The sequence below is a fragment of the Ahaetulla prasina genome, chromosome 13, assembly GCF_028640845.1.
Source record: "Ahaetulla prasina isolate Xishuangbanna chromosome 13, ASM2864084v1, whole genome shotgun sequence".
NCBI lineage: Eukaryota > Metazoa > Chordata > Lepidosauria > Squamata > Colubridae > Ahaetulla > Ahaetulla prasina.
Window position 1 is genome coordinate 3,790,709 of NC_080551.1, and position 27,617 is coordinate 3,818,325.

The 27,617-nt window shown below is 44.7% G+C and overlaps 1 protein-coding gene across 1 annotated transcript in view; it reads left to right on the forward strand.

Annotated features, from left to right (window-relative positions):
* The first annotated feature begins 1,726 nt into the window (after positions 1–1,726).
* MEGF11 (multiple EGF like domains 11) overlaps positions 1,727–27,617 on the forward strand; it is a 590,966-nt gene continuing 565,075 nt past the window's right edge. Inside the window, exons 1-2 of the mRNA XM_058156456.1 lie at positions 1,727–1,791; positions 4,528–4,628. Of these exons, the coding sequence (XP_058012439.1) occupies positions 4,568–4,628 (61 nt within the window). The 5' untranslated portion in view covers positions 1,727–1,791; positions 4,528–4,567. The remainder of the gene's footprint in view (positions 1,792–4,527; positions 4,629–27,617) is intronic.

Consider the following 27,617-nt stretch of genomic DNA (forward strand, 5'->3'; position numbering starts at 1 on the left):
AGATTTTAGACAGGACTAGAACAATGATGGCTAACCTTTTTGTCATCGCGTGCCGAAAGGTCGCCACACACCCCTGTGGCCCGTTTTTGGTCCCAGGAGGCTGCAGGAGACCTGTTAGGCCCAAAACAAGCCACTGGGGGAGTGCCACAAACACCCGCGCTCCCCCCGCCCCCTGCGCATGCACGCACAACCTCTCAGGCATGCACATTTGTCTCCCGCATGTGCCCCACAGACTCAAAGATCAGCTGGCCGGCAGGAGGCAAGCGTGCATGTGGGGTGTAACTGAGCTAGGCGATGGCTCGCATGCCTGTAGAGAGGACTCCACATGCCACCTGTGGCATGCGTGCCATAGGTTCGCCATCACGGCACTAGAATATAAACTGAGAGCAAACCTCACTCCCTTTCAACACTGATGGTGTTACCTAGTTTGGGTAGTGAAACGCCTGCAAGAAAACAAGCAAGCTCAGAGAGCACCAAGGACCCCACAGTCCTTCTCCTTCTCCTCCTCCTCCTCCTCTCCACTCAAAAACCTTATTCTCTACTAGCACTGATGATATCACCTAGTTTGGCTAATGAAACGCCTGCAAGAAAACAATCAAGCTCAGAGAGCAACAAGGACCCCTCATTTAAAGATTCTATTACTCCAGGTGGAAAAGATGTGGCATCCCAAACAATATACACCAAAGGGTCTCCAACCTCACGCCGTAGCCCATTACCAAACCTTGAGCCATTCAGAATTGTGCTGGGCTGCGGAAGTGGCAGACGTGTGCACATTCCCACTTGCGTGAGTAGCGGACAAACAGTAGGTGAGCAGTGGGCGAGCACGTGCGCATGTGCTCCATTTGCCCAAGTGGTGTAGTTGCGTGCACGGCGCTTCCACAAATAGAGTTGCGTATGTACGCTTGCCTGTCACTTGCTCGCTTGCTCGTGTCCCCCCCCATCCCCCCTGCAATTGGCATGTACTTCTGACGGTTGCAGTGTCCCGGGGTCACACTTTCCCTTTTTGGAAGGAAGGAAGGAAGGAAGGAAGGAAGGAAGGAAGGAAGGAAGGAAGGAAAACATCAATTGTCCTCTTCTGAATGGAAAGCTTAGTCTTTAAGGCCCTTTGAAGTTCCAGTAGGGTGGGAGCTGTTTGAATTTTGGGGTCCTCATTTGAAAGAGCAGGCACTGCTATAGAGAAAGGATTCTGATAGATGGCATTGTTTAGATCAAAGTTGGATTGTCCCCGGATTTGGGAAGTCCAAACACCCAAAACCACTTAGTCTTGGTAGGATTGAGTTAGAGGTGGTTCCTCCCCAGGCAAACCCACACAGCCTTCAAATTGGTTATTGGGACTTGAAGAAAGAAAAGTTCAACTCCCCTTTATTGCTCCAACTTTCCCCCAAACACTCCCACGCTTATGGGTCAATGGAGGAAGCCAGAGTCACTTAACAACCGTGTGACTAACTTAACAATTGTAGCGATCCGCTTAACGACTGCGGCAAGAAAGATAGTGAAATGTCTTGTTTACCAGCAGAAATTCCGGGCTCCGTTGCGATTGTAAGCCAAGGATTACTTGCATTCTCTTTTTATCGACTTAAGTCTTTGTTTCACAACCTCGGCCCAAGGATCTGTGTTTGGATCTGGGCTTTGAACGGCTAAATAAAGAGGGTCCCAGCTCCAACGGTTTTGCTGTCTCTTCCCTTCTAGCTACGCCGTGACTGTTCAGGAATCATACGCACATCCCTTCGATCAGATCTATTATACAAGATGCACAGATATTCTCAACTGGTTCAAGTGCACTCGACACAGGTAAGCGATAATTGGAAGTTATTTCCAAACCTCGTCCTCCCTTTCATCTCCTCTGGATAGCTCCCTTTTTTTCGGAGCCTGGGAGAAGCTCTTCACCTACGGAGGATAACGATATGTTCTTTTGTGAAGGATAGTCCGGCAGCACTAAAAAGACAGTACATTGATTTTCCTTCCTCCCCCCCCCCGGAGGAAATAGCCATAGCTTTTGTAAAAGGATGACTAACCAGCCCTGCGTATTTGAGATACATTTGCTTTCAGGGTTGCGTTTGCAGTCAAGTTGGAAGCAACGAGGAAGGGCGAGGGACTGTCGTTTTGCTTGTTGCGTCCTTCTTTTGTCTTCTTGCTGTTGAAAACAAGCTGGCTAAACGTGTTTTTCTCAGCCATGGCAACTTAAAGATGTGTGTGGACTTCGACTCCCAGAATTCCCCAGCCACACTTCAAGAATTGAAGTTCATTTATCTTGAATTCCACACATCAAGGTTAAGACACACATCAAGGTTGAAAAATACATTGCGGTTGAGAAATACCTGGAAACACCTGGAAAAGTTCGAAAAGCAGGTTTAAATTAGGCCAGATTTTCTCTGGAATCAAGTATAAACAATCTCTTGGTGTGTCTTGTCGATTCTGGGGATCATGAAGTCCAGTCGTTTCTCAGTGCCCCAGTCCACTGCAGGAGATTGTCAGCTGATGCTTTGGAATGTTGAAGAGGGTTAAAAAGTTTTGTCCATTTCTGAAATAGTTTTGGAGAGTTTGACCACTTCTTACCGCAGAGTCTTGTGCTCCAATTACTATTCAGATTCCCCTGCTTTTAAATCAAAACTGCTATACTTGGACCAAATGTTGATAAGGTAGTCCTGGGTTACTTTTCAAGAGCTCCAGAGGTGAAAATGGACCTTAATCGCCACTTGGAGACCCTTGCTTCCTTCCTTCCTTCCTTCCTTCCTTCCTTCCTTCCTTCCTTCCTTCCTTCCTTCCTTCCTTCCTTCCTTCCTTCTTTCCTTCCTTTCTCTCCTTCTTCTGTCTCCTTCCTTCCTTCCTTCCTTCCTTCCTTCCTTCCTTCCTTCCTTCCTGCCTGCCTGCCTGCCTGCCTGCCTGCCTGCCTGCCTACCTGCCTCCCTCCCTCTACAACAGTGGTTCTCAACCTTTATAGTGCTGTGACCCCTTTAATACAATTCCCCACGATGTGGCGACCCCAACCGTAAAATGCACCTCAGCAGCCGCAGAAGGGGAAAAAAAGTGGCAAACTGTTTTTTTTAAATTTATCGCGCCTGAAGCCATAGTGGCTAGTGATCTGAACTGCTTGCGATTGCCTTGAGGATGGAGGCATTAAAGCGGAGACTCCTCCCCTATTAAGTTTATAGCGCCTGAAGCCAGATTAGGCTAGCGATTGGGAGTGATTGCAGCTGGCTTGAGAGGGAGACATCAGAGCAAAGATTTCTCTCTTTTTTAATTCATCGCGCCTGAAGCCGAATTCGGCTAGCGATTTGAAGAGCCTGTAGCTGGCTTGTGGAGTCAACCATTGGAGCGCGATTCTTTGACTCGGAAGTATACTTCCCATATTTCCGATGGTCTTAGGCGACCCCTGGCAAATCGTCATTCGATCCCCAACGGGGTCGCGACCCACAGGTTGAGAATCGCTGCTCTACAAGGACATAATCTCAGTTTGAAGCAATAGCAATAGCATTTAGACTTATATAGTGCTTTTACAGCCCTCTCTTAAGCAGTTTTTTGGTATTTTTCCCTTCAGTAACGTCTGTTGGGAAGGCATTGAATCTAGATAAGGATCAGGTCCTTATGAATTTTGGAATTGGTGGGGGAGACACAGCTCTGGGAACTGGCAATACCTGAGAAATGGGCCCTATCTAGCCAAATGAAATTCAAAGGTGAGAAAAGTAAGGTTTTAACATTTAGGCAAGAAAAACCAAAAGTACTTATTTATGGTCACTTAAATATGAGCCAGCAGTGTGCGGCAGCATCCAAAAAAGCCAACAGAATCCTAGGTTGTATTACAAGAGGAAATAGAATCAAAATCACATGAAGGGTTAATACCACTTTGCAAAGCCTTAGTAAGATCACACTTAGTATGCTGCATCCAGTTTTGGTCAACATATTATATTATAAAAAAAGATCATATTATAAAAAAGACTCTGGAAAACGCACATAAATGCCCAACCTAGATATTCATATGTGTGGTTGTGTGAAACATACCCACTTCTTAGCGGGTGAGTAATAACGGGACAGGAAACAGCCACGTTTGGGCCAGGTGGCAAAAAAAATATATTAGCGCAAGGAATTGTATTTTATGCAATATTTATTGTTATTTTATTTATTAAATTTATATGCTGCCTATCTCACTATTAAGTAACTCTGCATGTTTAATATCTCAAAGTGCTGTTTATTTCTGAGGACTGTTTGTTTATAAGAACTTTAATTAGGGATAGGCAAAATATTTACACACACATACATACACACACACACAAAATTTCTCTTTTCTTGTCCTTTCTGGATCTTGCTTGCCCAAATCTTCTCTTGGGCCTAGCATGAAAATGGCTTAGGATATAGCCGAATGAGTAGGAGTTGGAGTTTGTATCGATCTTCTTAAATATCAAAAACCTTTGCACATTCTGAAGCAAATATTGAATATAACAACCTTGCAGTAATGTAAGACAAATAGAATTATAACGATGGGCATTGATTTCCAGGGGTTTCCCCCCCCCTTCCTCTCTCACCATTTAGAATCAGTTACAAGACAGCTTATCGGAGGGGACTGAGGACGATGTATCGGCGACGGTCTCAGTGCTGCCCGGGATATTACGAGAGCGGCGACTTCTGTATCCGTACGTAGAGGCAATTTGCTATTTTTCTGCTGAAGTATCTCTGGCGTTGCATCCTGGTCCCAAATGCAGCTGTGGTGGAGCTTGCAAATGTTGAGATTAGAATTGAAGCAAACAGGAAAAACAGGCTGGCCAGTGGCAAAACCTGAGAGATTTATAGGACATTCATTGATCAGTTATGCTTATTTTTCTTCTGTTGTGTTGTCATCATATGAATAACAACAGCAACAATACCTACGATGCTGGCAGCAACCCGTTTCAACCATCAGTGCCGGCCAATAATATTTGTGATACATTTTTAAATGTTCAGTTGACTTGAGTTTCATGTTTAATGAATAAAAGAAGTAGTAATAGTAGTAGTAGTAGTAATAATAATAATAATAATAATAATAATAATAATAATAATAATAATAATAATAAGAAGAAGAAGAAGAAGAAGAAGAAGAAGAAGAAGAAGAAGAAGAAGAAGAAGAAGAAGAAGAAGAAGAAGAAGAAGAAGAAGAAGAAGAAGCACGGGTGGGCTGATGGGGTTCGCAGGGGTTCGGGAGAACCTCTAGCTAAGATTCTGTTCAGTTTGGGAACCCCAGTGGAGTTGAAGTCCACCAGGCTTAAAGTTGCCAAGGTTGGGGACCCCTGGAATAGACGGTATTCCTGGCTGGAGAGTAAGCATAAAACTTAAGGGGGATGTTTGTCATGAGACTGAATTCTGAATAGAGTTTAAAATAATTTAAATAAGAACGTTGGTTTATAGAGATACTTAGAAGTATCTCTATAAACCCATACCACATCTCTGACATTAATACAATTGAACGAGTCCAGAAATATTTTACAAGAAGAGTTCTCTGCTCCTCTGTAAACAACAAAATACCTTATACCACCAGACTTGAAATCCTGGGATTAGAAAATTTAGAACTCCGCCGACTCTGACAAGACCTGTGTTTAACATACAGAATCATCTATTGCAATGTCCTTCCTGTTAAAGACTACTTCAGTTTCAATCGCAATAATACAAGAGCAAACAATAGATTCAAACTCAATGTTAACCGCTTCAATCTTGATTGCAGAAAATATGACTTCTGTAAGAGAGTTGTTAATGCTTGGAATACACTACCTGATTCTGAAAAGCTTTAACCAAAAACTGTCTATTATTGACCACACCCCATTCCTAAAAGGACTATAAGGGGCATGCATAAGTGCACAAAAGTGCCTAGCGTTCTTGTCCTATTGTTTCCTTTCCTTTTATGTGCTTGTATATAATGTTGTGACAAAATAAAAAAAAAAGTAGAATCTGTATATAGAGGTTAAATAGGACAAGAGATACCGATGTAGGAAAAGCTGTTATGAGTAATGTAATTTTGACACATTTGTCTTTGTGTGTTTTATATATTTTTTTTGTTTTTTGTGTATTGTATTTTTTTCCCGGTATTGTGTATTTTAACTTTTGGAAATTCAATTAATGTTATTTAAAAATAATAATAATAATGGTGGTTGAGCCAGAGAAAACTTATAAAGTAGCAACTGCAGTTGTAAAGAAAAACCCAGTCCAGTTGCCTTTTGAAAAAGCATCATTGAGACAACCTGGCTGACTGAGAATCTCCACAAAGAGACTGGGGGCAGGTCACGGAGAAAATCTATGTGGTCACTAAGAGTCAACACCCCCTACTTCTCAAATGCTTAGGTGAACCTCCAAGGCCATCAGATGCAGATAACCTGGAACCTGCTCCTCATTGGGCTCAGTATAAGCTGATCTGGAGTGATGCACTATGATTCAGGGGGCCATGAGGGCACAGATAAACCCCCAAGTGGCTTCAAGAGCTCGCAGAAAGAAAGTACTAATGACCAGATGACTGCAAAGAAATATGATCCCAAATCCAGGGGAGTGTTGTGGTCCGTCAGCAGCCTACGGAGCTGGCAATTGAGTTGGACAGTGATGAGGCTGAGGTGAGGCCAGGGCCATTGGGGAGTGAGGTGCAGACTCCAGAGCCTCCAGACACTGATAGTAGTGAGGCAGAGGAACAGGAGGAGCCTGTTTCTAATGCACGCATGAGAAGAGCTGCCAGAAGGCAAGAGCAGCTCAAGCAAAGAGGACAACTCGGGAGTAGAGCCAAGAGAGGATTGGCCCCTCCCAGAAGGCTTAAAACAGACCAGCTTTCAGCTTTGCCGGAAAACAATGTTGTAGCTGCGTCTTCTGCTTCGTCTATGTCTTTATTTTTGTGGCTTCTGGATGTTTGCCAGGAAGGGCCTTTGGTAGTTTGCCTAACTGGACTAAGGTTTGTGAGATAACTGAGGAATTTGCATTGGGAGGCATTTGTTTTACTTTGAGTTGAACGACGCTGGGAATGAAGTAATTCCCAGCTGTTCGAATAAAGTTTATTACTACCTACTTGGGCCTGGGTCACAATAGGGTGGGATTCTACCAGTTCGGGCGAACTGGTAGTTCTGACGATCAGATGGGAGTGAACTGCTTCACCCCGACGATCAGATGGGCCTGCCTGCACTATTTTCCTACCTTTATCTTCTCAGCTGATTCAGCAGATTCCTGCGCCTCAGTTGTTTCTCCTCACGGAAGTGAAGATTTCTTCAAACTGCGCTCATGTGCGTAGCGCGCGTCAGGCGCACACGTGTGCAAAGTGCGCGATCACCCAACCGGTGGTTAAACCAGGAGGATCCCACCACTGCTCACACCCCACCCCCATCCTGTCAGAACTACTCCTTCCATCATCCCCGTCATCCTTGCCAGAACTGACGAAGCTTTTTGGATGAGAAACGAAACATCTTCCTCAAGGAAAAAACAGTCCAGTTGCTTTTTTAAGAAAAACCACCTTTGGGAAAACGCTGGAAGTTTTTTTTCCCTCCCCTTTGGGTGAACCAAGGAGGAATTCTTTGGGACTTTCACACTGCACATTTAAACGGTTTCAGGAAGCTGTTTGTTCCTGGCACTCAGTTAGTGATGTCCCATTTCTCGTACATCTGCCCCCGTTGATTTCAAAGCTATCTTTGTACGACTGGGAGTTGATTTCCATATTTTTGGGCCTCGCTTGAAGTAACATAAGGGGACACGGTGGCTTAGTGGGTAAGATGCTGAGCTTGTCGATCGAAAATTCGGCAGTTCAGCGGTTTGAATCCCTAGTGCCATGTAATGGGGTGAGCTCCTGTTACTCATCCCAGCTTCTGTCAACCTAGCAGTTTGAAACCACGTAAAAAATGCAAGTAGAAAAAATAGGGACCACCTTTGGTGGAAAGGTAACAGCGTTCCGTGCGCCTTTGGTGTTGAGTCATGACCACGGAGACGCCTTCGGACAGCTCTGGCTCTTTGGCTTTGAAACGGAGATGAGCACCGCCCCCTAGAGTCAGGAACGACTAGCACATATGTGCGAGGGGAGCTTTTACCTTTACCTGAAGTAACAAGCATAAGGTTTGTAACCCCAGGGTTCATCAAGGCTTACGGAGGGAACCTTCTGTAAATAGCACATTAAAATGTGGTCTGAAAATTGCTTTTCAAAGAATTAATAGTTAGTTCTGCTGTTGCAATTCCCAAGCCTGTTTTCCTGATAAGGGATGATGGATGTCTCAGCGCCCGAAACGTTTCGCTTAAGTGTAGCAAAGTCAGTCGGACAAGGGTTGCACGCTTGAGTTATGTGGCTAATTATACAGCTAACTACATGCAGACAGTCATTTAAAATTCCCTGGGTTGCCTACTCCTGTGACTCTCTCTTGTTGCTTCTTAACGGCAGGGTCTTAAATCTTCGGGCTTCAGATAAATTAATAAATAAAGATTTAAGCCCCTACGATTTTGCAAAGGAAGTTTCTAAAACTGGCAATTGTGCACAGTGGAATTCTACTCTGAAATTATGAGGCGGACGCCCTTCTCTTGGGTCTGACTTGAAATACGACTGTCACACCTTTAAAAAAAAAAACTTCATCTTTGAGTTGAAGTCGACCCCCTAGTTTGTTTGTTTTGTTTTGTTTTGTTTTGTTTTTTGCATTTATATCCTGCCCTTCTCCGAAGACTCAGGGCGGCTTACACTATGTCAAGCAATAGTCTTCATCCGTTTGTATATTATATACAAAGTCAACTTATTGCCCCCAACAATCTGGGTCCTCATTTTACCTACCTTATAAAGGATGGAAGGCTGAGTCAACCTTGGGCCTGGTGGGGCTTGAACCTGCAGTAATTGCAAGCAGCTGCTGTTAATAACAGACTGTCTTAACAGTCTGAGCCACCAGAGGCGGTGTCATGGCATAGTGATGTCATAGTGTCATAGTGTCATGTCATAGTTATGTCATGGCAGCAGTATGGAATTTATTTATTTTTGTAAAAAAAAGAAAAGAATTTCTACTTCCTAACCTAATCTGCTGTACATGATCGTGAGATTTCCTTAAAGTCTTCTCAGTGAGCGTTATCTAAAACAGGGCTCTCCAATCTTGGCAACTTTAAGACTGGTGGACTTCAACTCCCAGAATTCCTCAGCCAGCAATTCTGGGAGTTGAAGTCCACAAGTCTTAAAGTTGCCAAGGTTGGAGAGGCCTGTTCTAAAATGATCTTGCTTATTAGCTCCTTAGGCCAGATGCTTCTTATTTTGTTGTTGTTGTTAGTTGCGAAGTCGTGTCCGATCCATCGTGATCCCATGGACAACGTTCCTCCAGGCCTTCCTGTCCTCTACCATCCTCTGGAGTCCATTTAAACTCATGCCTACTGCTTCAGTGACTCCATCCAGCCACCTCGTTCTCTGTTGTCCCCTTCTTCTTTTGCCCTTAATCTTTCCCAGCATTAGGCTCTTCTCCAGTGAGTCCTTCCTTCTCATTAGGTGGCCAAAGTATTTCAGTTTCATCTTCAGGATCTGGCCTTCTAAAGAGCAGTCAGGGTTGATCTCCTCTAGGACTGACTTGTTTGTTCGCCTTGCAGTCCAAGGGACTCGCAGGAGTCTCCTCCAGCACCAGAGTTCAAAGTCCTCAGTTCTTTGGCTTCTTATTGGGAGAAGCTAAATCAAAGGAAATGCAATGGTTCATTTAGCATTAGGTTGGCATGGGTAGTCTATCCTTTCTTGTGGTCTATTAAAGCATGACTTAGCTTGTTGTGTGAATATGATTTATTATGTGCCATTGAGTTGATTCTTTTTTCTCCTAAGGACTGCATGGAGTATCTGTCCTTAACCTTGTTAACCTATTCTCCAAAGCACCAGAAGGCAGGATAAGGAACAATGGATGGAAACTAATCAAGGAGAGAAGCAAGCAACCTAGAAGAAAGGAGGAATTTCCTGACAGTGAGGACAATTAACCAGTGGAGCAGCTTGCCTCCAGAAGTTGTGGGTGCTCCATCACTGGACGATTTTAAGTGGAGACTGGACAGCCACTTGTCTGGAATGGTGTGGGGTCTCTTGCTTGAGCAGGGGCTCAACTATTTATTCATTTATTTTATTTTATTTATTTATTTTGTCAAATACATATTAAATAATATATATAAGTATAAGCATGAATTGAATACATAAAATGAATACAACTAAAGGGAACATTAGGACAGGGACGGTAGGCACGTTTGTGCTCTTATGCACGCCCCTTACAGACCTCTTAGGAATGGGGTGAGGTCATCAGTAGACAGTCTTAGGTTAAAGTTTTGGGGATTTTGGGATGAGACCACGGAGTCAGGTAGTGCATTCCAGGCATTAACAACTCTGTTACTGAATTCATATTTTCTGCAATCAAGATTGGAGCGGTTCACTTTAAGTTTGAATCTATTGTGTATTGTTGTGGTTGAAGCTGAAGTAGTCTTTGACAGGAAGGACATTGTAGCAGATGATTTTATGAGCTATGCTCAGGTCATACCGAAGGCAGCGTAGTTCTAAATTTTCTAAACCCAGAATTTCAAGTCTGGTGGCATAAGGTACATAACTAGAGGATGTATTGAGTCAAGCACAATAGAACTGGAATGAACCTTAAAGGTCTTCAACACCCCCCCACCCCCCCCGTGCAAGCAGGAGAACCTATACCATTTCAGATAAGTGGCTGCTTAGTCTCTTCTTAAAAACCTCCAGTGATGGAGCGCCCACGATTTCTGGAGGCAAGTTGTTCCACTGGTTAATTGTCCTCACTTTTAGGAAGTTTCTCCTTAATTCCAGGTTGCTTCTCTCTTTGATGAGTTTGCAACCATTAGTTCTTGTCCTGCCTTCTAGTGCTTTGGAGAATAATTTGACCCCCTCTTCTTTGAGGCAGCTCCTCAAATACTGGAACTCTGCTGCCTTGCCACTCCTAGTCCTTCTTTTTTCTAGACTAAAATCCTGTCTTGTCAACTTCTGTTGATTCCACTTCCTGGTTCTGCCTCTTCTTCTCCTACAGCTAGAGGAAAATAAGGAGTGACTTGGATTCTTCAACATAAACCAAAGAAGGAAAGAAAGAATGAGCACATCACCTTATTTACTTGATTATACATGTAATAACAGCGCCAAGGATTGTTTTTGCACAAAATTGGAAAGCAGAGAAAATACCTCTGGAAAGAGAAGTTATTAAAAAAAATTTTTTTAGACTGTGCAGAAATGAATAGATTAACTTTGATGATTAAAGAAAGAGAGGACTCAGAATATTTTTAGATATGGGATCAATTTTACCATTGGTTAGAAAAAAGATACAGATAAGCAAACTAATAGTTATGTAAGAAAATTGTATAATCAGTATCTAGTACTTGTGGAAAAAATTGTAACAGATTAAATGAAAAGGAAGATAGAAGAAGTAATGAAAAGATGAAGTCAAGGAGAAAACTCCGAGATGTCACATGGAAGGAATGACTGATGTATTAAATGTTTGTTTGTGTATAAAATAAAAATATTCCGAGAGAGAGAGAGAGAGAAAAAGAGAGAGAGAGAGAGGGAGGGAAAGAAAGCAATTGCACTTCCTTCAATCTGGAAACAGCTGCTTCTACTAGGAGGAGGAGGAGGAGATGCGTTTGAAGCTGCAGTTTGCTCTCAGAGAACATTTTCCACCAGCACTAATGAACATTTCCCAATTAGTCCAAATAGCTTCAGAGAGTATTGTTTAGGGCAGGATGTCATTTGTCATTTCTTCAAACACAATCTTAGACACATTACTTAGGTGGGGGGGGGGAAAAACCACGAACAACATCACGTCTCTTTTATCCTGCAAGTTACTTTCCACAGAAGCCTTCCAGATATTTCCCATAATCCTCAGGCTGAAGGTGTTAAAAGTCCCCCCCCCCCCAGCATCAGGCTTGGGAAAGAGTTCTCTCTGGTGTAGTGTTTCTCAACCTTGGCAACCTGAAGATGGGTGGACTTCAACCATCAGGTCTGTGGAGGTTCTCAGTCATCTAGGTCAGGGATCTCCAAACTTTCGGACCTCAGGGACCACTAAATTCATAATTTGAAATCCCGTGGACCACTAATATGATCTGCTTAATGATTGGCTTGGTGGGTGTGGCTAAGTAGTCATGTGACTGGGTGGGCGTGACCAACTTGATGTCACTCACGTTGAGGGGTGCCTCGCCGGCCTCTACTCGCCCCTCCCCTCCCAGCCACTCCTCGCCTGTCTGCCTGGGCTCCTTAGGGCCCCAACAGGAAGCTGTTGTTGGAGCTAAGCAGCCACCGCGAGAAAGAGTTGGCAAAACAGCTGGCTCAGTTCAAATTGGATCTGACCGAGAAGGAGGCTCAGCAGAAGCACCTCACTGAGGACTAGGAGCATAGGCTTTCCAAGCAGAGGGAAGACCTGCAGGAGTGCAAAGCCAGGTACTGGTGCCTGGAGGCTCAGCGGGCTGAGATGGTCAGCCAGTTCCAGGCCATGATGCAGTGCCACTAGAACAAGGCCCTCTGGCTCTTCGTCACCAGCAGCACTTCCTTCCAGCCTTCACCCAGAGCCCCACACAAGGTGGCTGAAGCAGACCCCAACCCACACAAATAGACCCTGAAGAGGGAGACTCTCTGCAGCAACACAAGCGTTCATTGCATGTATCCAGTCCAGGGGCCATAGTTTGAGGATCCCTGACTTAGTGCAATATAAAAAAATGCAAATAATTTTTCTGGGGACCACCAAAATTTTCTCACGGACCATCAGTTGGTGACCGCTGATCTAGGTCAGGGCTCTCCAACCTTGGCAACTTTAAGACTTGTGGACTTCAACTCCCAGCAAAGCTGGCTGAGGAACTCTGGGAGTTGAAGTCCACAAGTCTTAAAGTTGCCAAGGTTGGAGAACCCTGACCTAGGTCATGGTTGTCTCAAAGGTGCTTTTTTTCTTCAAAAGCCATTGGGACTGATATTTTTTTCCACTTGAGGAAGAAGAAGAAAATATTTTGCTTCTCCTCCAAGGAGCTTCATCAGTTCCTTGGATGTTGGGGTGGTGCTGGCATTGGAAGGATAGGTGAGGCTGGATGATAGGGGAGAAGGAAGGATAAGTTCTGATAGTTTGGTAAGGGGATGAAAGGATAGATTTTTTTTTGCAGTCATCTGGTCGTTAGTACTCTCTCTCAGAGCTCTTGAAGCCATTTGAAAGGGTCATCTGAATTAGGGTGCAAATAGGACTGGAACCTCCTTGGACCTGCTGAATGGACTGTATTGTAGGCCAGAGATAGGTGGTGTCTTCTTCCTCCCCCTTTGTTGAGGAACGGGTGTTCAATTCTAATATAGATGGATTCATGTACCCCCAAAACCAATTGTCCTCTCTATCCAAAAGGTGGAGTTTGCGTGCCTTTGCTCTAGACAACGGTTCTTCTGCACTTTTCCAGGAAGGAGCTGGATTTCATGCCAGAAAAATCGATAAAAGAGGAGTTAGGGGTTGGAATCATCTGACCTTGTAAAGCTATTTTGTTGGGTGCCAACGAATTAATAGCGTGCGGTGAGGGAAGTCCAGATCTCCAAGAGCGCATAATGATCAAAAGCCCCTCGCGTAAAAGAGGCTTTGTGAAAAAGTCATAGATTAAAGGCTAATTGGGCCTCCTTCTATTAATTGTAGCTTCACTTTCTTGCAAATTTCCTGAAACAGCTTTCTAATCAAGCGTGACACATTTGGAATCGCGAGGAGCATGTTTTTAAATCTCTATTAGCAGCGTTCGCGCGCTGACCTTAATGGAATGGAGACTCAACTCCTTTTCGCTTCTGATTTTCATTCCTCGCTTAGCCCTTTAGGCTTTTTCTTTCCATCTTTTTTCTTCTCTCTCTCTCTCTCTTTTTCTCTTTCTGTGCACCTGCAGGCCTAGCAGGCTAATCCAGATCCGATCAGTTACGACTTTAGCAAATTGGCGTTCGGTGCGATTCTTTCAAGCTTCTTCTGGATTTCCTTCCTAACCTGGGGTGTATATGTATGTGTGTGTGTGTGTGTAGAATGGGAAATTTTGTGGTCCAATCTGTGGCTTGAGAATCCACGTCGAGACTCATCTAAAATTTTGCAGTCGTTGAATTTTTTTTAAAAGTATGTCTTCATTAGCAGCTCTCCTGCCTCGCGCAATACGTCATATGTGTAATTCAAAAAGGGGGGGGGTTCGATGTCATTTTGCGTTCAGAACTTTGTGCCTTAGCAAGCATACCAATCCGACTAGTTTTTTTCCTCCGTTCCCTATTTGTGCATTTCTTCTTTTCTCCTCCTTCTCTCCCTGGCCTAGCCCTTCCGCTTGCCCCCTCCAAGCACCCCCATCCTCGCTCTCACCGCCTCGTTCCCCTTTCCTTGCTGGGTAATTTTTCAGCCCCGTCTTGCAGCGAAGGAGGGCGAACAGATTCCTCCTGGGACAGCGTCCTGCATTATGGATGAGTGTTTTTCCCTCTCTTGCAGGGAGAACATCAATCTTATTTTACCACGACGTGATGGATGGGCGTTGGGGGTCGGAGACAGAAGGAGTTCAGTGAATTGAAATCCTTTGGCAAGCGAGCCACAAAAAACTGGACACCAGGAGTGGTGGAAGCCCAGGCAGATCCCCTCCCCCACCCTCTTTGCAAGAACTCAAGTAATCACTTGGCATGGAAGAGCAAGGCTGTCACTTTACTCCTGCACCACAGATGCAAAAAAAAAATAAAAATTCTTGGCTCCCTATTGCATTATTCCAGTGCGTCTATCGGAGAAAAATCAATATCGAAATTATTTCAAGTGAGCAAGCGCTTGGATGTAATTTCTCTTGATTAATACAATTCATTAACCGGTGTTCATTTGCAAGCATCCAGTAGAAACCATAGTGACATCATATTCGGTAGGATGATGTCATTATACACGGGGGGGGCGCGTTGGGGACCCTCCACCCCTGTGGGAGTCTTGTAAATTGAGCTGGTGGAAACAAAGCCTGGATGATCAGTTCCCAAGGTGCTTTTTTTTTTTTCCAAAAGGCAACTGGACTTTCTTTGTTTTTGCTTGAAGACGTTTTGCTTCTCCTCCAAGAAGCTGCTTCAGTTCTGACTGAATGGTGGAGATCTATATTCCATCTGGTCATTAGCACTCTTTCTGACAACCAGATAACTGCAAGGAATAAATCACCTTCCATTCTCCATCATTCAGTCAGAACTGAAGAAGCTTCTTGAATGAGAAGTGAAATGTCTTCAAGGAAAAAAATAAAGTAAGTCCAGTTGCCTTTTGAAAAAGCACCTTTGGGACAACCATGACCTGGAGGGCTGAGCATCTCCATAGACACTTAATTATCAGTGTTTCCTAACCTCATCAACTTTAAGATGCATGAGACTTCAGCTCTCCAACTTTCCAAGCAGATTACAGATTAACAGTGTTGGAAGGGTCATTTAGTCCAACCCCCTCCCCCCGCCCAAGCAAGAGACCCTGCACCATTTCTGACCGATGGCAGCCCAGTCTCTTCTTTTTTTTTTTTAATTCAAAAGGTTTTACAGAAAATTCCCCTTCGCCCCCTCCTCCCTCCCTCCTTCACAACCCCTCCCCGACTTCCCAGCACGAGCACAAGGTATAGTTAAAAATAAAACAAACATTTTTTAGGAGGGGAGGTGGGGGGAAAGGAGGAAAAAAATTTTCTGTAAAACTTTTTGAATAAAAAAAATAAAAAAATAAAAAAAACATATGCTAAAAAATTTTCATCCCAACTTAATTATACCCCTACAATCATCAATTCCTAACTTCCCCCGAAAACAATCAAAAATAATACATCATAATCATTCAAAAACAGTCTGATAACTCTTAGTCTGATATCTACTTTGAATATAGTCAATCCAGTGTAATGTCTTTCAAAAAGGCTGATATCTTCGCCATCTCAGCCAAATTGGCAACTTTCAATATCCATTCTTCTATTGTAGGTACTTCTTTTTTCTTCCAGTATTGTCCTATTAGTAATCTTGCTGCTGTTATTAGATTTAAAATCAATTTAGTCTCAATTACTGAACAGTCCGTAATAATTCCCAACAAAAAAAATTGCGGCAGGAACTTTATCTTCTTTTTCAAAACATTTTGTAAAATCCACCAAATGCAGCCCAATCTCTTCTTGAAAGCCTCCAGTGATGAAACTCCCACAACTTCCGAAGGCAACTTCTGTTCCACTGGTTGATGGTTCTCACTGTCAGAAAATTTCTCCTTATTTCCAGGTTGAATCTCTCCTTGCTCAGTTTCCATCCATTCTTCCTTGTGTGCAGTGGTGAAATTCAATTTTTTTACTACCCGTTCTGTGGGTGTGGCTTGGTGGGCGTGACAGGGGAAGGATACTGCAAAATCCCCATTCCCTCCCCACTTTTGGGGAAAGGATATTGCAAAATCTCCATTCCCACCGCACTCTGGGACCAGCCAGAGGTGCTGTTTGCCGGTTCTCTAAACTACTCAAAATTTCCGCTGCCGGTTCTCCAGAACCTGTCAGAACCTGCTGGATTCCACCCCTGCTTGCGTGTCCTTCGAGTGTCCTGGAAAACAGTTTGACCCTCTTCGCTCTGTGTGGACTTCAACTTCCCAAATTCCCCAGCCAGCAGGTTGAGGAAGCATGCAGCGTGCAGAATTCTGGGAGTCGAAGTCCACACGTCTTTCTGAGGCTGAGACACACTGAACCAGATGGTACAGCAAGGCTGGTCAGCAAGGGCTCCTCTCAAATGGCTGGCGTTTTTCCTAGCAAGGTGAAAGCCTTCTGTTTCACACACCCCTCCCCACCCCACTTAATTCTTTCCCACCCAAGGCTGCCAAAAAGAGGGGGGGGTCTTTCATTCTGGAGGTCTCCTCTCCTCTATTTCAGTTGCCTCTGTGCGTAGTTTTGCTCTAGAGCTGCTTCAACAAGAGATGCACTGAGACAACCACGTATTGGCTTTATTAAGATTAGCCTGTTGATAAAAAGAGGGCATAAAAAGTAAAAACAAACAAACCCCAGACTGTTCTTCCTCCACAATCTCTCTCTCTGTCCCCTTCTCTCCCTCCCTCCCTCCCTCCCTCCTTTCTCTCTCTGTCTCTCTCTCCCTCCTTCTATCCCTCCCTCCCTCTCTCTGTCTCCTCTCTCTTTGTCTCTCTCCTCCCTCTCTTGTGTCTCTGTCTCCTCCTCCCTCCCTCCCTCTCTCTCTCCCTCCCTCTCTCCCTCCATCCCTCCCTCCCTCTCTTGTCTCTCCCTCTCTTTGTCTCTCTCCCTCCCTCTCTCTTGTGTCTCTGTCTCTCCCTCCCTCTCCCTCCCTCCCTCTCTCTTTCCCTCCCTCTCTCTCCCCCTTCCTCCCTCTCTCTCTCCCTCCCTCTCCCTCCATCCCTCCCTCCCTCTCTTGTCTCTCCCTCTCTTTGTCTCTCTCCCTCTCTCTTGTGTCTCTGTCTCTCCCTCCCTCTCCTCCTCCCTCCTCTCTCCCGCCTCTCTCTCCTCTCTCTCTCTCCTCTCTTGTCTCTCCTCTCTTTGTCTCTCTCTCCCTCCTCTCTCTTGTCTCTCCTCCTCTCTCTTGTCTCTCCTCCTCTCCCTCCTCCCTCTCTTCCTCCCTCTCTCCCTCTCTCTCCCTCTCGTCTCTCCCTCTCTTTGTCTCTCTCGCTCCCTCTCTCTCTCTCTCCTCTCTCTCTTGTCTCTCTCCTCCTCTCTCTTCCTCCCTCTCTCTGTCCCTCCCTCTCTCTCTCTCTGTCCCTCTCTCCCGCCTCTCTCTCTCTCTCCCTCCCTCCTCCTCTGTCTCTGTCTCCTTCCTCTCTTTCTCCTTCCTCCCTCCCTCCCTCCCTCTCTTCCTCCCTCTCTCCCTCCTCTCTTTCTCTCTGTCTCTCTCTCCCTCCCTCTCTCCCTCCTCTCTCCTCTCTGCCCTCCTCTCTGTCCCTCCCTCTCTCCCTCTCTGTCCCACTCTCTCCCGCTCTCTCTCTCCCTCCCTCCCTCTCTCCTCCCTCCCTCTGTCTCTGTCTCCTTCCCTCTCTTTCTCCTTCCCTCCCTCCCTCTCCCTCCCTCTCTCTCTGTCTCTCTCCCTCTGTCTTTTCCTCCCCCCTCTCTTCCTCTCCTTTTAAAATTAGACTAGATTAGAAGATTAGAGCCTGGGGTAGCTTTTTGATTTTTTTTCTTGATGCTTTAAAAAAAAACTTGAAGGTCTGAGCAAAGACACTAATTGAAGATCTTTCTTCTTCTTTCTTCTTCTTTTTTTTCTAAATAATAAAAAAAAGCAGGAGCAAAGGAGTTTCCAATTTATTAAATGGATCTCTTTTTGTGCCTGGGGCCAAGTCTTCATTCAAGCTGTCCTTTTAAATCTGTGTACTTGTTAGAAGCACAAGGCAGCTCCAGGGCAGGGGAAGTAGGGCTTGGATAGGATGCCAGGGGGGTGGCAGAGATCCATCTGCTGTAAAAAAAGAAGAAGGAGGAGGGGAGGAGGAGGAGGAGGAGGAGGAGGAGGAGGAGGAGGAGGAGGAGGAGGAGGAAAAATGCCTAGAAATAGATCTGTGGCTATGTCAGCAAAAAGATGAGGTCTATGAAAGAGGGAAAGGACCAGAACCGGTTAGGTGAGAATAGTTTATTTTGTTTATTTATCAGAATCAGAATCTGAATAGAGCTGGAAGGGACCTTGGAGGTCTTCTAGTCAAGCCCCCTACTCAAGCAGGAGAATCCTATACCATTTCAGACAAAGTGACTGTCCAGTCTTTTCTTAAAAGCCTCCAGTGACCGGAACATCCACAATTTCTGAAGGCAATTTCTGTTCCACTGGTTAATTGTCCTCACTGTTAGGAAGTTTCTCCTTAATTCCAGGTTGCTTCTCTCTTTGATTAGTTTCCATCCATTGTTTCTTACCTTGCCTTCAGATGCTGTGGAAAATAAATTGACTCCGTCTTCTTTGTGGCAGCCCCTCAAATACTGGAAAACTGCTATCATGTCTCCCCCTAGTCCATTTTTTTCTCTAGACTAAGCAAACCCAAATCCTGCAACCGTTCTTCATATGTTTTACTCTCCAGGCCTTTAATCAAAGACTAATTTATTAGATTTTTTTTAATCCTGCTCTCATTATTTTTATAAATAACTCAGGGCGGCAAACATACTGAAGTGACTGCAGTGAGGAAGAAAATGTTGGATAGCCATTTGTCTGAAATGGTGTAGGGTTTCCTGCTGGGCAGGGGGTTGGACTAGAAGACCTCCAAGGTCCCTTCCAACTCTGTTTTTATGTTATATGACATTTATGTTCAGCCTTGCACATCCAGGTCTGGTTTGGCAATTTGGTTTAGCAAGGTTCCAGCCCAAAATCCTAAAGTGCCACCAACAGACAGAATAAATGAGCCCATCAGCAATTTTTTTTTTTAGTCTTTGTTTGTGGGATAGTAATGGTAGTGAAATCTGTGGGCTTTCCGTGGTTGTTTGGAGAAGTCCTGGTTCCTCTTTGAAGGGAAGAACTGGGGACAGGGGCTTCATTAGAAAGGAAAGGATTTCAAGAGAGTAAGCAAGCACATAATGGAGAATACACACTGAACACAATGTGATGGCACCGATAGCCACAGGCTTAAAACGCAAACAGTCCGGGTGTATTCTCCATTGCCAATCCTAGTGCATTGCTTTTGATGCAAATTCCCCATTGTTTGGCTGCTTACTCTCTTATAATCCTTTCCTCTCCAATCTCTCCTCTTTGTGAGGGGGAGAGGAAGGAAGAAAAAAGGCCAGTATACAGGACGATTTCCAAGTGTAATGGCAAACACTTGATTGAGGGACATATAGCTGGTGGCATGGGTCGTCATTCTTTTCCCACATCGTTAAAACTTCGAGTGATTGCTGAATGAGACAGTTGCTAAGTGAGGACGGCCGTAAAGCCACGCGTCCTGACTGCTAAATCTCTGCCCTGCTCAAGAAACCATCCGGCATCTTTTGGGGCCTCTGCCAGGATTGAATTTCCCTGCCCTTAGGGAATAGCATGCTGTAATGTGGCGGCAGAACCGTCAAGGGTATGTTTGACTTGCAGAAGCAAAAGAAGTTTATGGGTAGCATAAAAAAAATTGCATGCAGACGGGAACTGCTGAGTCAGCAGTTCTGCACTCCTTGGACCCCTCCCTCCACGTGCTCCTTTGTCACAAGGGGGAGGCGTGGGTGTCTCTGCTGCGATGGGAGGAAAACCCCATGATTTATTTTTTTTTTATTTGCATTTATATCCCGCCCTTCTCCGAAGACTCAGGGCGGCTTACACTATGTTAAGCAATAATCTTCATCCATTTGTATATTATATACAAAGTCAACTTATTGCCCCCAACAATCTGGGTCCTCATTTTACCTACTTTATAAAGGCTGATTGATCCTAGAATAACTGTTGAGCTTTCAGTCTTGTTTTTTGTTTTTGTTTTTTTGCTGTGAAATGCATTTAAAAGGTTCCTTTTCTTCTTCTTCTTCTTCTTCTTCTCCTTCTTCTTCTCCTTCTTCTTCTTCTTCTTCTTCTTCTTCTTCTTCTTCTTCTTCTTCTTCTTCTTCTTCTTCTTCTTCTTCTTCTTCTTCTTCTTCTTCTTCTTCTTCTTCTTCTTCTTCTTCTTCTTCTTCTTGACTTTGTTTGGGCTTTATAATTGGAAGATTTTGCTAATTAAAAGCTTTTGGAATTGCTTTTCGTGCCGAGGAGGCTGTAAGCGTTAGTCAGCACCGCGCGTGTAACAACAATGCTGCTTAAACCAAGAGAAACATTAATTTAATGCTATCCGGAGCCATCGATTCCAGATAATCTCCGCTCGTCAAACCGGAGTGAGGTATTGAGTGAGGTGTCATAAGGTTCAGTCCTGGGTCTTCGACTCATCAACATTTTTATAAATGACTTGGAGGAGGCAGCGAAAGGGACGTGCATCAGGTCTGCAGGTGTCGCGGTATAAGGTGAGGAAGTTAAAGCCCTCAGAGGCAGGAAATAACATTCAAATGATCTGACAGGTTAGGGAGAGATGCAGCCTGAAAGAACAGAATGGAAGTGAGCAGTGACAGATAGTCCTCGACTTACGAACATAATAGAGCAGAATTAACGGACATTATTTATTGAATTGCTGTGCCACCGGTTCTCCTACCTATAAGGTGACTCTGGTCATCGGTCAGGCCGTTTGTTAAGCAGGTGTGACCTCGCTTGATTTTACGACCTCCTTTGCAGCGGTCACTAAGCAAATCCATTATATCCAATGGGTGCTTCCTGTTGGAAACCAGGAGTAAACGGTGGTTTCTGGGGGGAAAAAAAATCTAGAAAATTGTGGTCTGTGGGACACTGCAAACAGCCATAAATAAGGGGCAGGTGCCAAGTACCCCAAATCCGCTTACATGGCCCACTTGGACAAAGGGTCCTTGAGTGGCTCAGACTGCTAAGACAGTCTGTTATTAACAGCAGCTGCTTGCAATTATTGCAGGTTCAAGTCCCACCAGGCCCAAGGTTGACTCAGCCTTCCATCCTTTATAAGGTAGGTAAAATGAGGACCCAGATTGTTGGGGGCAATAAGTTGACTTTGTATATAATATACAAATGGATGAAGACTATTGCTTGACATAGTGTAAGCCGCCCTGAGTCTTCCGAGAAGGGCGGGATATAAATGCAAATTTAAAAAAAAAGGACATTAGAACTTTGAACTTGGAAACCAGTTTGTAAATAGCCGAGGGGAGGTTTCTTGTAACTTTGAATGATTGCTAAGGGACCAGGTTGTATGTTAAGGATTTCCTGTAAATGCAGAATTGTTCACTGGGGAAACCAACCTCAGATGGGAGAGGCTTGTGAGAAAAGGAACTTAGAGTAGGTGTCAGCGGTACAACATAGCTCTGGAGGAAAAAGCCAAATGTAACTTTAGCTTGCGTGAAGAAAAGTCCATCTTCTAAATCAGGGGTCTCCAACCTTGGTCCCTTTAAGACTTGTGGACTTCAACTCCCAGAGTTCCTCAGCCAGCTTGCTGGGTGAGGGACTCTGGGAGTTGAAGTCCACAAGTCTTAAAGGGACCAAGGTTGGAGACCCCTGTTCTAAATTATAGGTAGTTCTTCCATTTCATTCTGGGTTGGTCTGTCTTCTCCTCCACTACACAGCTCTAGTGTCCAGTGGCATAACAATTCAGACAGAGGAGATGTTTTAGAGAAGAACAGCAGGGATAGAAACAATACTCATGAAGGAGTATAGACGATCTAGTGTTATTAATGTATGGGAGGATAGAACCATGCCAGGAAGAATAGCTAGATAGTGTCCTTACTCACTCCATAAGTTTCATTCACTCCCAGTTGATCACCCTGAATTCCCACCCTCCCAGCTGCCAGGACCTGACTTGGGGCACTAATCCCAACTGGTGCTCCATTTACTTCCTCCTCAGATGCCTCCAGGCATCAACATGTCATCAAAGAGTTTTGCTCTTCGTCCGGTGCCCAAGACAACTTAGAATGATACAATCATAGGGTTGGAAAGAACCTTGGAGATTAAAGAAGTTGGAAGAGACCTTGTAGGTCATCTAGTCCAACCATCCATCCAAGCAGGAGACCCTACACCATTTCTGACCAATGGCAGTCCAGTCTCTTCTTGAAAGCCTCCAGTGATGAAGCTCCCACAACTTCTGAAGGCAACTTTTGTTCCATTTATTGATTGTTCTCACTGTCAGAAAATTTCTCCTTGTTTCTAGGTGGAATCTCTCCTTGTTCAGTTTCCATCCATTATTCCACATATTGACTGAGAACAACATATACTGCTGGGGAGATTCCAGGGAGGAGGAAAGATACTAAAATCTGATAACTAAGCTGGAACACAAACAATCTGTCTCCTTCTAGTTAGTATCTAAGCCATTTACAAGTTAACATAGTTGGAAAGAACCTTGAAGGTCTTCTAGTCCTTGATCAGTTTCCATCCATTGTTTCTTTTCATGCCTTTGGGTGCCTTAGAAAACAGCTTTTTTTTATTTTTTTATTTGCATTTATATCCCGCCCTTCTCCGAAGACTCAGGGCGGCTTACACTATGTCAGTGCTTCTCAATTATTTTCTGTCATACCCCCCTAGGAAGAAGAAAAAAATTTTTGCGCCCCCCCGCGCGACTTTCTTTCAGGCGTTTTTCTCCTTGAAAGGGAGGAGCATGCGCAGTCACATGTACTGGCAGTCCCACACTAAAGATGGCTCCGACAGGCTCGTGTCACAAGGGTTTTGGACAGCCAATCAGATGCTCCCGTTGTTCTCTGATTGGATACAGAGACATAAACACGGGGCTTAGCTTGTTTGCCGAGGTCAAACGCGCCCCCCTTTACGGAGCCTCGCGCCCCCCCTGGGGGGCACGCCCCACTATTTGAGAAACGCTGCACTATGTCAAGCAATAGTCTTCATCCATTTGTATATTATATACAAAGTCAATTTATTGCCCCCAACAATCTGGGTCCTCATTTTACCTACCTTATAAAGGATGGAAGGCTGAGTCAACCTTGGGCCTGGTGGGGCTTGAACCTGCAGTAATTGCAAGCAGCTGCTGTTAATAACAGGCTGTCTTACCAGTCTGAGCCACAGAGGCCCAGTGACCCCCTTCCTCTCTGTGGCAGCCCCTCAAATATTGGAAGACTGCTATTATGTCTCCCCTGGTCCTTCTCATTACTAGAGTAGCCATTCCCAGTTCCTGCAACCGTTCTTCATATGTTTTAGCCTCCAGTCCCCGAGTCATCCTGGTTGCTCTTCTCTGCACTCTTTCTAGAGCTGCAACATCTTTTTCATAGTGTGGTGACCAAAACTGGATGCTGTATTGATATAGTCTTACGAAGGCTTATGAGATCTTCTAGTCCAATCCCGTGGCCAAGGCAGGAGACCTTTTTGCATGTTGGACAAATGGCTGTCCAATCTTTTCTTGAAGAGCCACCAGCAATGGAGCACCTACAACTCAGGGAGGGAAGAGCTTTTTGTCCATATCTGTCTGATGCTCCTACTCTTCTCCGGTCACATTGATGAAACCAGCAGGCACCCTGTGTCTGCTTCAACTCCGTGAAGTCAGCAGCCATGATGTCAGATGAGAACATATTGACTCCAAAGCTTTTGCCCCAAATCAAGACCATGCAAGATGAGCTTTAGAGCTCGTTAATTCCCTCCCTCTGTCTTTTCTTTGTCTCCAACTCTTCCTTATCTACAATTACTTATCTTCTGATTTCCTCACATCCTCCAGTTCCTCCAGCTCACTCCCTGTTCTCGTGTAAAATTCAAGTTCTCTCCAAGCTCCCTTAATCTACATCACCAGCATGCTCGGTACAATACTAAAAATGCCACCAAGGGGCATTGGTGACCCTCCTAGTTGAGTGTCATCCTTAAAAAAAAAATCAAAGAAAGAGCTGAAACCTCAAAAGATCTCAATACCATACAATTCCAGTGATTAAAGCTATGAGTTTTGTAGGTTCAAATTAGTCTTCAAAGAAAGGCAGTGGGATGAATCTTAAGGGACAAAGAAAGCGATAGTTGCCTTCCAGGAGCCCTGCAGTCCTCTCCATCCCCCAGGACTGGCAATGCACCCATGTGCCTTAGTGTGACCGTAAACGGCAACACGAAAAGATGATAGTCTTCCTTTTAATAAGGACAGTTAGTGATTTTACCCGGTGTGCTAAGTTTGAGGACAATGAAACCCGATCGTGCCGTTGTGAGAGATCATTAGTGTGAATGCTTCACAGTCCTTTTGGGGGTGTAGTATTTTATTGACAATTGGGTGGATGGATGGGTTTATGCAGAAGCTGAATAGCCAAGCAGATTTCTCTATTATCTCCTCTCTTCTGTTGCTTCTGGTCTCTGGCATGGGTTGTCCACCAAAAATGACCGGTAAGGATCAACCTGTAAATTCCCCGATATAAAATACTGGAGTTGTGATGGCGCAGTGATTAGAGTGCAGTATTGCAGGCTAACTCTGCTCACAGCCACAGAGTTCGATCCTGACTGGCGCAAGGTTGACTCAGCCTTCCATCCTACCTAAGTCAGTAAAATGAGGCCCTGGATTGTTGGGGGCAATATGCAAATTATACTTCTACCTTTCATCATGTAAGCCATTCATTTGAGGGCCTGCCATAGACTGGAGAGGTCAAGCTATTTTCCAAGGCACCTGAAGGCCAGACAAGGAATAATGGATGGAAACTGATCAAGGAGAGATTCAACCTGGAAATAAGGAGGAATTTTCTGACAGGGAGAACAATCAACCCATGGAATGGAAGTTGCCTTCAGAAGTTGTGGGAGCTTCATCACTGGAGGCTTTCAAGAAGAGACTTGTTTTTATTTATTTATTTAGTTTGTCAAACATGTACGAGATAACAGGAATAAGTATAAACATGGATATGAATACAGGAAATGGAGACAGTAGGACAGGTACGGTAGACATTCTGGTGCACGTATGCACGCCCCTTACAGACATCTTAGGAATGGGGTGAGGTCAAGAGTAGACAGTTTAAGGTTGAAGATGTGAGGGTTTGAAGAGGTAACGACAGTGTCAGGTAGTGCATTCCAAGCATTGACCACTCTGTTGCTGAAGTCGTATTTTCTGCAATCGAGTTTGCTCGTGTATTATTGCGGTTGAAGCTGAAGTAGTCATTGACAGGTAGTACGTTGTAGCGGATAATTTTGTGTACTACGCTTAGGTTAGGGTTAGGGTAGTTCTAGGTTGTCCTAGCCCAAAATTTCAAGCCTGGTGGCATAAGGTATTTTTTTGCGAGCAGAGGAGTGGAGGACTCTTCTCGTGAAATACCTCTGGACTTGCTCAATTGTGTTAATGTCTGATATACAGTGCGGATTCCAGGCAGATGAATTGTATTTGAGAATTGGTCTAGCAAAGGTTTTGTATGTCCTAGTTTGCAGTACAATGTTACCGGAGAAGAAGCTTTGCAAGAGTAGGTTTACAACTCTTAATGCCTTTTTGGCAATGCTATTGCAATAAGCCCTGGTGCTTAGATCGTTTGAGATGAGTACTCCAAGATCCTTGACAGAGTGAGGATCATCTATGAGGTCGTATCCTCATAGACTGCCATCAGTCAGAAAAGGTGTAGGGTTTCCTGCTTGGATAGGAGGGTTGGACTAGATGATCTACAAGGTCTCTTCCAACTCCTTTAATCTCCAAGGTTCTTTCCAACCCTATGATTGTATCATTCTAAGTTGTCTTGGCCACCGGAGGAAGAGCAAAACTCTTTGATGACATGTTGATGCCTGGAGGCATCTGAGGAGGAAGTAAATGGAGCACTAGTTGGGATTAGTTGCCCCAAATCAGGTCCTGGAAGCTGGGAGGGAGGGAATTCAGGGTGACCAACTGGGAGTGAATGAAACTTAGGGAGTGAGTAAGGACACTATCTAGCTACTCTTCCTGGCACGGTTCCATCCTCCCATAGATTAATGCTACTAGATCATCCTTTATTGTTTCTGTCCCTGCTGTTCTTCTCTAAAACATCTCCTCCATCTGAATTGTTCTGCCACTGGACCCTAGAGCTGTGTAGTGACCTACAAGGTCCCTTCCAACCCTGTTAATCTGTTAAATCCAGAGAGTACTTGTAAAGCACTACAGGATTGCACATAAGTCTAAATGCTGTTGCTCTAGCTAAGCTAGGGTTGACTTCTGGAAAGGCTCAAATGACCTCCATTCAGGCTTTTCCCAGCTCCTCTGCTCTCAAGGACCTTCATTGCTAGTCTGCAGGTGTGGGCAAGAGTGTTTACAATGTTGGATCGATAAAGCCATGCAAAGTGAAAAGGACAAGGAGGAAAACAAAAAAAAGCATTCTTAAAATTAAACTTCTCCTCCCCCCCCCTTTTTTTTGGCTCTCTTTTTCCATGGCTAAAATTCTGGCCAACGGGATAGACTTCCCTTCAAGGAAAAGAAGAATTTAGTCCCACGGTTGAGTTGACCTCTGAAAAAGGACTCAAAAGGGCCATGGTCAAATCCTGGGACAGCATCTTTTCCACGTTGTGCTATTGTTCTCTCTTCCAGCTGTGCCCCTTTCTGGCCAGCCCTCTGGCTTGTTCATTTTCTCCATCATAAAAGTAGCCGACCATCAGGGACCCTCAGAAAGGAGACTCAAATCTCCCCCAGAGACTTTCTCGTGCCGAGTGGAACGGCCAGGTGCTCCGAGCACTTCCCCTCTTCTTGTCTTTCCTTTTCTCTTTCCTGCACCTCCATCCTGCAGGTGGAATCAATAGCTCAACCGGAGGGCGGAACTGCCTTTCAAGCATTCTGATAAATAAAAGCCAACGACCTGCCGCGCTGGCTCATTGGCCACAACCTAATTAAAGTCCCAGATGTTAATTGAGTCCTTTGGAGCTTGGTTGGTTTTAACGGTGGCAAAGAAGTGAGCTGGATCGTTCTTGCGATTCCATTTCCAGAGTACAAAAGGTTTGCTTCTCAGCTAAATAATCTGTTGTTAATCAGGACTGGCCAGGACTGGCCAGGAGATGCATTTTACACTGTACAAACACTCACATAAACAGACACCCCCCCCCAACTGAAGGATCCTGTTTGATTTCTGGGACCATTGGAAAAAATACCTGGTTGCAGTTTTTTTTATTAAGCACTGGAGAAAGCTTAGATCTGGGGTCTAACAGAATAACGGAATTGGAAGGGACCTTGGGGGCCTTCTAGTTCAACCCCCTGCTCAAGCAGAAGACCTTATACCCATGTTGGCAAACCTATGGCACGCGTTCCACATGGTGGCACATGGAGCCACATCTGTGGGCACGCAAGCGTTGTCCTAGCTCAGCT